Source organism: Sciurus carolinensis, chromosome 8 (genome assembly GCF_902686445.1).
Source record: "Sciurus carolinensis chromosome 8, mSciCar1.2, whole genome shotgun sequence".
Taxonomy (NCBI): Eukaryota; Metazoa; Chordata; class Mammalia; order Rodentia; family Sciuridae; genus Sciurus; species Sciurus carolinensis.
This window is the reverse complement of record NC_062220.1, coordinates 119,521,953-119,534,115: the sequence shown is the minus strand read 5'-3', so window position 1 is coordinate 119,534,115 and position 12,163 is coordinate 119,521,953. Positions and strand designations below refer to the sequence as shown.

The 12,163-nt window shown below is 35.9% G+C and overlaps 1 protein-coding gene across 1 annotated transcript in view; it reads right to left on the bottom strand.

The window, feature by feature from the left end:
* The window catches only part of LOC124991469 (sodium/glucose cotransporter 1-like), a 70,623-nt gene extending 65,270 nt beyond the window's left edge, over positions 1–5,353 (bottom strand). The window contains exon 1 of the mRNA XM_047562168.1: positions 5,234–5,353. Within this exon, the coding sequence (XP_047418124.1) occupies positions 5,234–5,353 (120 nt within the window). The remainder of the gene's footprint in view (positions 1–5,233) is intronic.
* Between the last annotated feature and the right edge of the window lie 6,810 nt (positions 5,354–12,163).

Below are 12,163 nucleotides of genomic sequence, written 5' to 3'. Positions count from 1 at the left end.
TAATAAACTTCTTGTCCTGCATTGTAATATACTCTAATTAGTTAAATATGTATCCTACTCTCATTCTTGAGTCTGCTATTCCATATGGAAGGGTGGTCTATTTTCTACCTATGTCCTGGAGCCTAGAACAATGCCACGTATGCACTGGGCACCTAGTAAATGGTTATTAAACTAAACTGTGATGAATGGGAACATTTAGATTAAGAAAATACTTAAAAGAGTTAAGGAAACTACTAATTAAATGACATGCCTGACTTAGCAACTTCACATTATTTTGTATAAGTCATCTACATTAAAGTAATAAACAAACTAACACACAGCTCCCTAAATGAATTGCCACATGCAAGGTTTACTCACCGACCACCATGATAGATTTCTGCCAGCCAGGAAGAAGTCTTTTATTGTTGCACGACTACTTGATATCATAGCCTAAAACAGAAATAAAAAAACACCCCGGTGGAATAGAAGAAATTAAACTACTCCAAAGACACAGGTTTCTCAAAGAGATAACTCTCATTTTCCCCCAAATTCATTCTTCCCTTCTTTCTTTTTAGAAATAGAATCTGCTATATCTAAATACTACCCTGCGGTAGAGGAGAGTCATGACTGCCTAGCTGGAGACTATCATCTCTTCCAACTATGAGACTGTAGGGTCATGGTCATTTCTCTGTACTCTTGTGAAAAAAGATTGCTTTATCCACCCCCTCCCCAAATAGCTAGTGCAATAGCTTCTGGTGGAGTCTGGAAGATTACTGGTTAATCAAGAATAGCAAATGTTCCTGAACATATGCCTAGCTTCTTTCCAGAGGGGAATCATACTGTCATTACTATGGTGTTCTTCCAATTTATCAAGTCCTTACTACTATGGGCCTTCAGCTCTCATTCTCAGATCTGATATGGTCAAAAGACCAAAGAGAAGCTTTTCTGGGTTTTCCACGACTAGCATGAGCTAAGAATGATAGCTGGTTGATAGAAATAGTTTTCCATGCAAAGAGTGAACTTTCTGCCACCATTCAAGGTATCTGCATTTTTAACAGGCATTCTCTTTATGTTATAAGGCCTTAAACCCAAAAAGTAACTCTCTAAATTCACATATATTAAATCAATCTCACTTCATCCATTCAGTGAATATCTATAAAGGTCCTACTATGGTATAGCTAACCCTTCTTGAGAAAGGTGTCTTTGTATGTAGGTAGAGGTACACGAGACTTCGAATTTACAAAACATTCTACGAGGAATGAAATCATTCTTTCTTTCCATTTTAAAAAGAACAAACAGAAAGTGGAGGTTCTGGCAAGAAGGTGACTTAAGCACATATCCATGATTCTTTCTTCCTCCCTACTCTCCCTCTGGAATAAAATAACAAACCACAACAGTTAGATTGCAGGGAAGATGCATCCAACACTTCATACAAGATCTCTGGACTGAAATTGATAGAAACAAGAGCCTAAAACATGTATACCTCCCTGGCTCAACATCCTGTAAAGGCTAAGGCATCAGCAACAAAGACTGACTTCCCAGTTTAATAGGAGGGCTCAGTAGACTTGTATTTGTAAGTACTTAAAAGGAGTTCATCTATGCAATTATTTATTTCAATTCAGTGGGAAAAGGGTGGTTTATTTAATAACTGGAATAAAATAAATATAGAATCCTCCCACTGCATCACATAAAAAGGCAAATTCCAGATGATACAGAGATTTAAATATTAAAAAACCTACAAAATATTAGAAAAATTCGTATAATATTTTCACAGTTTTAGAGTAAAGGAACACAATTCTTTTTCTTTTGTTTTTTGGTACTTAACCACTGAGCCTCATGCTCAGTCCTTTTTATTTTTTATTTTGAGACAGGGTCTCAGTAAGTTGCTGAGGGCCTTGCTAAGTTGCTGAGCCTGCCTTTGGACTTGCAATCCTCCTGCCTCTGCCTCCTCCCGAGCTGCTGGGATTACAGGCATGTGCCACTGCACCCAGCAGAAATATGATTCTAAACCAGGCAAAATATATAGAAGATATAAAAGAATAGAGAGATTGTTAATTTCCTTTAAAGAAAACAAAAACTCAAATAACAAAAAGACACCATTAACAGGTCTGGACCAGTGGTACTCAAATAGGGGTAACTTGACTTATTCTATCCTTCCAGAGAAAATTTGGCAACATTTGAAGACATGTTTGGTTGCCACAACTGGGTCAGGGTCAGGGATTCTTCTAAGTATTGGTAATGTACAGGTCAGACCAACTCCCCCACAATGGAATTATTCAGTCCCCAAAGTCAGTAGTTCTGGGGTTGAAAAACATTTGTGTAGACATATGATAGTTTAGAAAAAATATTAGTGGTTCAAAGGAAAGATAAATTGATAAAAGCAAAGTCAAACAACTTCATTCAAATAATAGGCAATAAACTGGCTATTCTCATAAGAGAAAAATCAGAGGACAATAAAATCATGAAAAAATGCTCAGTCTCACTCAGAGTTTGAAAAGCATAAATTAGAGCTTCAATGAGCTACTACTGTTCATTCATCAGATTGGAAAAACAAATTAAATAAGGCTGGTAAGGGACTGGGGAAAGAGCATGCTCATAAACTGCTTGTGAGAAATGAAAGTCTCATTTGGGGATTGCCATTTAGTAGTATCTTTTAAATTTTAAAGTAAACATGCTCTTCTGACTCAGCAATTCCATTTTGGGAATCTCTGTTACATGAGTTAACAAGCAACAATACATTAAACGAACAGATCTGGCAACAAATCTAAGGGTCAATTAGTAGAGAAGAGCTGAATAGTACATATTTGTATTAGCATAATGCAGCTAATTAAAACATGAATTAGATCTATATCTATTGACCTGTGGGACTCTACAAAATAAACTAAGTGAAAAACAGCAAGTTTCAGAATAACGTGTATGATATGATTCTATTTTTTTGTGAAGACAACACAAAAACTCTATATATGTATCTATATGTGCATAGGGGAGGAAGGATACATGGTCCCTGGCTATCTCAGAGAGATGGGAATGGACTGGGAAAGAATAACTTATTTTTAAAATACTTATATTTCATGTCTTACAATGAGAATGTAAATATTTTGAAATTAACAACAGTATATGAATCTCAAAAAGAACCAAGGGAAAGATAAAAATAAAGAAGGAAAGGAATCAGAGTATTCTAGATACTGCGTATGTTTTATGGCTCCCAGAAGAAGAGCAGAAACAACAAGTTTCCTTTGGAATTGACCAGACAGCTTACTAGTTCTCTGACCTCTGTCAGACAGAGGCCTCAATTGGTGCCAAGAGCAAGCTGTGTGTGGGCTTCCTAAACAATAAGGGAATTGGGACAAGGATTCCCATACAAATGCGCACTCAGAGCCCCTGCCTAGACCACCTAATAACTGAGGCCATTGAAGAAAAGAAAATAATTTGTTTGAATGATCTGGATAAATACTTCAGGCTTGCCTTTTACATTTGGAATAAAAGGCCTAAGCAGTCATCCTTTGGCGTTCGTGAGGGATTGGTTTCAGGAGCCCCCATGGATACTAAAATCTGAGGATGTTCCAGTTCCTTATATAAAATGGTATAGCATTTGTACATAACCTATATAATACTCCCACTTACTTTAAATCATCTCTAGATTACTTCTTCTATCTAATATTACATAGTTGTAAAACTGTATTGTTGAAGAAATAATTGAAAAAAATGTTTATACATATTCAGCACAGATTTTTAAAAAAATTTCAGTTGGTGAATTTGTGGATTCAGAATTCTTGGATGTGAAAGGTCGACTGTATTTTTAGTTCTGGTACAAAGTTCTCTTAACAGGATGGAATTTCTATCTTCATTAGTCCATCTGCCCAATAGAGAGATGACTCATTGGAAGCCTTTGAGAATGTCCAATGATTGCAATTTCAAAAGCCAGCTTCACTGTAAAATCCGCCTGTGACCTGGTGGAGCACACCAAAATAAAGGTTACATGGGCATTAAAACTTTGGCTGGGAGGAGGCCATCCAGCATGAAAGCTTTTCCACTGGTTAACAACTGATGGACTAGTCACCAGCTATTCTTGCTTGCTGAAGCAGGCCAGTCAGAGGCCTCTGATGGTTAACAACTTAGTCAAGGAGAGATACTGAGACACTACCCAAAGTTTTCATACACACTTGATATTTTAGTGGAACAAGGGCTATGTCTGGTCCTTGGTGGTATGGTTAAGGGACATATTTTTGAGAGCTTACATGCTAAGCTCTAGTGGACAGATGGCAGTAAAAGAGATGTGACTCTACCCTACTGAGACAACCTTATACTAGAAGAGAAAATATAATCTCTTTACTCAAATTTAAAGGGAGCATTTAGAGCACTAAGTTACACATGATTTTTGTCAGAGTAATTAAGCTTATGAATCAGGTCAGCTCTAAGTTTGAACTTGAACTCCACTATTCCCTGGATATTATTTAACCTTTTTGAACCTCAGTTCAAATAACAGTACAGTCCTCTTTCTATATCCATGGGGGATTAATTCCAGAACTCACTGAGGGAGGATACCAAAATCCAAATCATTTTGATGTTATAATTTAGATATTATAATATCTAAACAATGGAAATAATTGTTACACCCTATTGTTTATGGAATAACAAGAAAAAAGTCTGTGTGCAGTACAGATGCACATTTTTCCAAATAGTTTTGATATTTTGTTGAACCTGCAGATAAAGGACTCCTGGATAGGAAGGGCAGACTATGTTATTCACAGAAAAGTTGGGAAGATTATCATTCTCATCATCATGATTATCAAAACAAGGAGTAGGGGGCTGGAGTTGTAGTTCAGTGGTAGAACACTTGCCTAGCAAGTGTGAGGCACCGCGTTCAACTCTCAGCACCACATATAAATTAGATGAATAAATAAAAAGTTTCATCAACATCTAAAAAATCATTAAAACCATACGAACAAACAAATAAAAAACCCAAACAAGGAGGATTTGTGAAATACCCCTAAGATTTTAGGTTCTAGGAGAATTTGACCTGATTATTTGGAGGGTGGCAGGGCACGTGAGGAGGTGATGATGAAGGATGGCTTTGCTGATGAGGAAGCATGCTTACTCTTGGCAGGAAGGGTGAGCAGAGGCTAAGCAAAGGAAGGGTGGAGAGTTGCACAAGGCAGGGGCCAGGAGGCCAGGTGTTGACAAGGCACTGTCAGAGAGGGATCAAACCTACCCCGAGTCCCAGGCTCCGCCCTCCCCTGGAGCTACATCATACCCACAGGCCGAGGCCCAGGACCAAGAGGAGGTAAAAAGCCATTGAGAGTGTGTCCACACTGCTCTGGGAACTGAGGCCCACAGTGCTCCAGTTCCAGTACTCTCCTTCGGGGAGGTCCATGGTGGCGTTTCTGGGCCAGGTAAGCAGCACTGGCTCCCACGAGGGCACAACGGCTTGGGTTCCCAGTCTGGCTCTGGATCGCAGGGTATTCTGGGAAGGGCCACAGGGCAGCTTGGGTGTTTCCAGCAGGCCCTCGGCCCACTTCCGGCCAGGCTGCAGAAGGTCTTTTTTCCTTGGGTGGGGTTAGGTCCAACTTTTGGAAGATGACAAGCACTTCTTGGCGACTAGGCGAGGTCCAGCGCTGCCCCTTTGTCAACTCTTTATCCTCAGCCTCAGCCTAAGGTAGGAAGTGGCAGGACTAGTGTGAGAACTGAAGCAGAACGGGTCATGCTCTTTCCAAGCCATATTAGGACCTGGGGCGAAGGGAGAACGTGGTAACATAGCTCCTGTTATTTACGTTTTTGATATTTTGTTCATGGTGGGTTTTTTGAATTAATTTTGACTGTTGTTGTTCTGTTTTGACAACCTCTTAAATCTTGAGCCAAGTCAATAGCCTCACTCAGGCTTCGGTAGTCACAGCTCTGGTGAGACAAACTTATTAGAGAAGGTTTTCATCTTTTTGCAGTTTACTCTTTTATTGATGATGTGTGTATTTTAAATCTGGGCCGGGCACTATTTTTCTTGGTGGATTTCTTTAAGTTTTATTTTGATGATAACCGTTATGGTGCACACCTATAATCCCAGCTACTTGGAAGGGTGAGGCAGAAGGATGGCAAGTTTGAGGCCAGCCTGGACAATTTAGGGAGATCCTGTCTCAAAATTAAAAAAGGGAGGGGGTGATTGGGAATGTAGCTCAGTGGTATAGTGCTCCTGGGTTCAATCCTCAGTTCTCAAAAAAGTTTGTATTTTTAAAAATCTTGGTAAATAATACTAATGACAATAATTATAGCCAACACTTATTTAGCTATTACTAGTTGCCAGATCTTCCATGTACTTTACATATATTAATCTATTTAATTCTTGCAATAACCAAATAGTCTAGATCTATGACAAAGTTGGGGAGGCTTATTCTTGAAAACCAGTCAGAAACCTATGGTCTCCTGAGCAGAATTCTATGGTCCTAGTTTAGTTCAGTGCTACTCAATAGAAATAATAATGTGAACCACAGATATAATTTTTAATTTTCCAGTAGCCACACTAGAAAAGTAACAGGTAAAATTTATTTAGTTGTATTTTATTTAAACAATATACCCCAAATATACAATTAATATGAAATATACTTGAGATAGTTTATATACTTACTTTCCACACTGTCTTTGAAATTGGCCGTATAGTTTTCACAGTAATTTTTCATCAGAAATGCTCCATCTGTTTAGATTTAATAGAATTTACAGTTGAAAAAAAAAAAAGTAGATCGCATATCAAGTTACTCTAAACATACTTGAAAGTTTTCGAGTAACTGAGTTAAATGGTTGCATTTCACTTTCTTATAAGTCAGTGACAAAACTAATTCATCTTTTTAGAACTGATTTGACTTTGAAACAAAAACAACATTTCAAAATTCTGTCTGTTCAAGTTAAGTAAATTCATGAACTTTGTCAATTAAGTATTAACACTGAGTTCAAAGAGACATTATGTAATTGAAAATAATTTTTAAATTGATATCACAAAATCTTTTTCAAATTTTTGTTTTTGCTACCAATTTACATATCAGCCAGTTAAAAGTAAAATCTTTGGCATATGTAGGGACTTAGATTTCACTTATGTTGGGTGAATGTAAAATTACTGATTTGTATTATGAAAAGTTTTATTTTCAACATTAATTCTCATACCTGGCTTGCTAGGTTGCTAAATTTTCCTTTTCTTGGTTCTTAATTTAGCTCATTCACAGATATACATATTATTGAGGAAATATAAGTATGGACTGCATTAAAAAATCATTGCCACATTTTCTTTATCCATTCATCTGTTTTTGGACACCTGGGCTAGGTCTATAACTTGGCTCGTGTAAATTGTGCTGCTATAAACATTGATATGCCTGTATCAGTATAGTATGCTGATTTTAGATCTTTTGGATAAATACCAAGAAGTGGGATAGCTGGGTGATATACTGGTTCCATTCTAAGTTTTTTGAGGAATTCCCTACCACTTTCCAGAGTGATTGCACTAAATTTTCAGTTCCATCAAACAAAGTATGAGTGCACCTTTTTCTCCATATTCTTAAGGAGGAATGGGAAAAGAGAGGAACAGTGGAATGCAATTGACAAAATTATGCTATGTACATATATGAATATACCACAGTGAATTTCACCTTCATGTTTATCAAACACTAATTTAAAAAACCTAATAAAAAATTCATTGCCTTCTGTTTCTTTCAATAGTTTTATAAACTGATGATGATTCTATATCCACCCATGATGCTTTTCATGGAATCTGTTGAAAAATTGAGCAGAAATATTTTTAGTATGTTTCACAGAGTAAATGAGGCAATAAGGGAAACATCAGTCTCTTGTTTTAAAATTCCATTAAATCCTAATATGGCTGGAGTGCTATCTATCATTATAAAAACTATTTTTTCGTATCTAGGAGAAATTATTCTTTGATACAAGTAAAAGATTAAAAATATCTGTGTCATAAGTTTGATCTTTTAGATCATGAATCGATAACATTTCTTCATAGGTTTGGATGTCCTGGAGGCAAACTGTATTTAAAATAATAATTGAACAGTATTTTATATTGCATGATTCGACTAAAACTAAAGAAAGATACTTACAGATTTTCACATTTTGAATCCATTAATTTTTCATTTGAAAGGACTTGTTTTTTATGGGCAGTTGTTTGGAAATTTACTTGAAAAATGAATTTTTCTAAAATATATATTTTAGAACATTTTCATGATTTTCTAACAAGTTTTCATAACGGATATAATAATACTTTTTGGTGCAAGAATCCAAGCTGTTTTAAAGCTGGCTGAAGTTACAAATTTAAATTTAAATGATTAAAAATCATTAAACTTATGAATGATAGTAGAGTGAACAGACATTATTACCTCATGTACATGTATGACTGCATGACTGATGCGATACTGCAATATGTACAATCAGAAAAATAAGAGATTATACTCCATTTATGTATGATCTATCAAAATATATAAATACATTCTGCTGTCATGTACAACTAATTAGAACAAATAAAATAATTAAAAATGATTAAACTTTTTGTTGGATGTTTGTTTCTGATTTGAGGCAAATATTTTTTTAAACCATTGAGAGAAAACTTTTGATCAAATTCACTATGTGGTTGTTGAAAATTCCTCAATATTGTTCACTTTTTTATCTTTCAATTTTTTTTCCAGGTGGTGCTGGGGATTGTACCCAAGGCCTTCTCCACTCTACCAACTGAGCTATATCCCCAGCCTGTATCTTTCAATTTTTTAAACATCCAACAAAACAACTCTGCCGTAGTATGATGCATAATAAGCATGTTCTTTAGATAAATTGACCCTTCTGTTGTTATGAAATGACCCTTTTGTATCTGGTAACATTATTTGCTCTAAAATTTATTTTTATGATAAAATAACTACTTTGCTTTCTTTGATTAGTATTAGTATAGTATATCTTTTTTATCATTTTACTTTTACCTTATTTATGTCCTTAAAGTGAGTTTCTTGTAGTTGGCATATAGTTTGGTGTTTTTTAAAAATCAGATCATCTGCCTTTCAATTATACGAGTAATGATATGGTTTGTATAAATGTACCATCATGCTACTTGTTTTCTCTCTGTTACATGTTCTCTTTTCTCATTTTTCCCCTCTTTTTTGGGGTGTGGTGCGCTAAGCATTGAACTTGGGGCCTTGCACATGCTAGGCAAACACTCTCCCACTGAGCCAAATCCCTAGCTCTTCCTCCTTTTGGATTAATTAGGATTGTGTGTGTGTGTGCATGAATGCATTCATTTTACCTCCTTTGTGGTGTTATCACCTATACCTGTTGGGTTTTCTCAGTATTGAAATACTGCTTTAAGGTTTATAGTAAATCTCTTTACCTTAATCTAGTTTACTTTCAAGTGATATTATTTAACTTCACATATCATATAAAATAATTTTGCAATGGAATACTTCTATTTGTTTCCTACTAGCTTTTGTAATATTGTTGTCATACACTGTATTTTGCATATGTTATGAATATAACAAATTTACATTTGTTAAGAATGTTAAATTTTAATTTATAAATGTTATTGTTTTTCTTTTAAATGGTTTAATGACCTTTAAAGAGATTTAAATAATAAGGAACAATTCTTTATATTTACCCACATAGGTATTATTTCTGGCATTCTTCATTATTTCTTTGTGTAGATGGGAATTCCATCTGAGATCATTTTTCTTCTTGAATGACTTCCTTTAATATTTCTTATAGTACAAGTCTGACGATCCATTATTTGACTTTTGTGTATCCAAAAAATATTTACCTAGCCTTGTTTTTTGAAAGATATTTTTGCTAGGTAAAGAATTCTAGATGAACGTTAAAAAAAATCTAAAATTTTAAAGATATGCTCTACTGTCTGGCTTGTATTGTTCCCGTGAGGAATCTCCTGCCTTCTTTATCTTTGTATACAATGTAAATTTTTTTCTTTTGGCCATTTAAAATTTTTTTCTTAAATGAATTAATTTAAGAAATTTGCTGATCCTGCCTTGCTGTAGTTTCCTTCATGTTTTTGTGATTATGGTTTCTTGAACTTCTTGGATTTGTGGTGTATAGCTTTCATCAAATTAAGGAAGATTTCTTTCATATTTTTTCCAATCCTCTCTCTCTTAGAGAGTGTAACTACACATTTATTTGACCGCTTGAAGGTATCTTATAGGTGTCACCAATACTTTATTATTTTTTTCAATTCTTTAACTTTCTCTTAATTTTGGACAGTTTCTACTGCTAGTGTTAGAGGACAGACAGATGTGAGAGGTGGAAACATGAGGTCAAGGGAATAATTATATAAAATGGACCCACTGTGCTGACCCCCACATGCTATCTTTTCCAAGGAGCAATTTACCTGCAATCCCATCTGGGTTAAGTGGACAGCATAGGTCACACTCCTCAGCAAACTACCTGTATTTCTCTCTGTAGGAGAAATGCAGGCCTTAAATAATGTCGACAGGAGGAACTCAAGTTACCTCAAAGGGGGAGGACCTTTATGTCCCTGACATAGACCAGAGTCCTCAGGAAGATAAGGATAATCCAAGCATAAAATTTGTAAGAACAGGTGTCACCTGGTCAGCACAGGCCCAAGTGACCTAGAGTTGTCAAGGCAGATGGGACTTGAAAGTCTGTTGTCATCCTGCTGTCAGTTAAAAGTCAGGAGGTGGACCTGGACTGAACTCTCTGGAAACTTCTTTGGGATCCTCAATGAAACTGGAGTGTAAGAGAGGTGCACTATTCCTCTCCTGTCTGAGAGGACCCATTCTCTCTCTCTCGAGGTCGTCCCCCTTTCCCCTTTCCTATCCCTTCTAAAAAACTCATGCCTGTTATTCTGAGCAACATGTCTGAAATCTTTCTGACTAGACTGCAAGAATTGGAGTTTGAAGAGTTCATCCCTGTAACAATAGGTCATCAATTCACTAATCTTCTGCAATTTCTAATTTGCCATTAATCTCATCTACTCTATTTGTCATCATAGACATTGTAGCTTTTGAAGTTTAATTTTAAAAAAGTCCACGTATTTGCCAAACATGTTTGATCTTTCCTCTAGCTTCTTAGATGTATGTAATGGCATTACAATAACTGTTTAAACGTCCTTGCTTCATTTTTATTATCTATGTCAATTCTGGATCAGTTTTGATTGGTTGATATTCTCCTTATTATGGATCATATTTCTCCATGTCTTTCCATGCCTGTTAATTTGTGGTTGAATGTCAGACATTGTGAATTTTATCTTATTGGGTGCCAGATATTTTTTTATTCCCACAAATATTCTTGAGCTTTTTTCTGGTATATTATTCAATTATTTGAAAGAAGTTTAATCTATTTCAGGCTTGCTTTTAAGATTTTTTATTTTTACTTGAGATTGTAGATTAAGCCTAGGGTTAATTTTCTCCACTACTTAGGCAAAGTATTTTGAGTGCTCTACCTAATGTTCCATGAATTGTGAAATGTTCCTACTTGATGATGAGATTAGGCATATTATCAGCCCTAAATTTTCTCTGGGGATTGTACTCTTTAATTCATTTGAGTATTTATTCCTTAACCTCGGGTAGTTTTCTCATATGCATTTATGGATTGCTAATCAGCAGAATACTTTAATCCTTATATTTGTAAAGTTCTCTTTTTGTTCAAATCTTTCCTTTTAGCACTTTGCCCAAGGAACTCTAATTGCTGAGGATTCTGAACAGCTCTCAAGGAGCTGTTCAACTCAGGGAGACCACTGGGCTCTGACTATATTCTCTCCTCCCTGAACTTCAACTTTGCAAACTTTCCATGTAGTAATTTGGAGTAACTGTAGGACTCCACTTGTTTGTTTCCCTTCTCTCATGGGCCATTGCTTTTATTGCCTGATGTCCAAGGACTTAAAAAACATTTTTTTCATATCTTTTGTATTTTTTAATATTGTTTCAAGCTGGAGGGAAAATCTGGTCCCTCATACTCCTTATTAGCCAGAATCTCCAATTAAAAACATTTTCATTGGAATGATGATCCAATTAATTTCAGGCTCATTTAGTCAGGACAGTTTTTGAGGTCAGATTTGTTCTATCTTCAACAAGTCTCTTCTTGACTGTCTTTTTTCCTGTTTCCTTCTGATAAGTTAGCTTATATATCTTGTGAAGCAACCAGCGTAGCCTCCCCTCCCCCTCCCCCTCCCCTCCCCTCCCTTCCCCCTCCC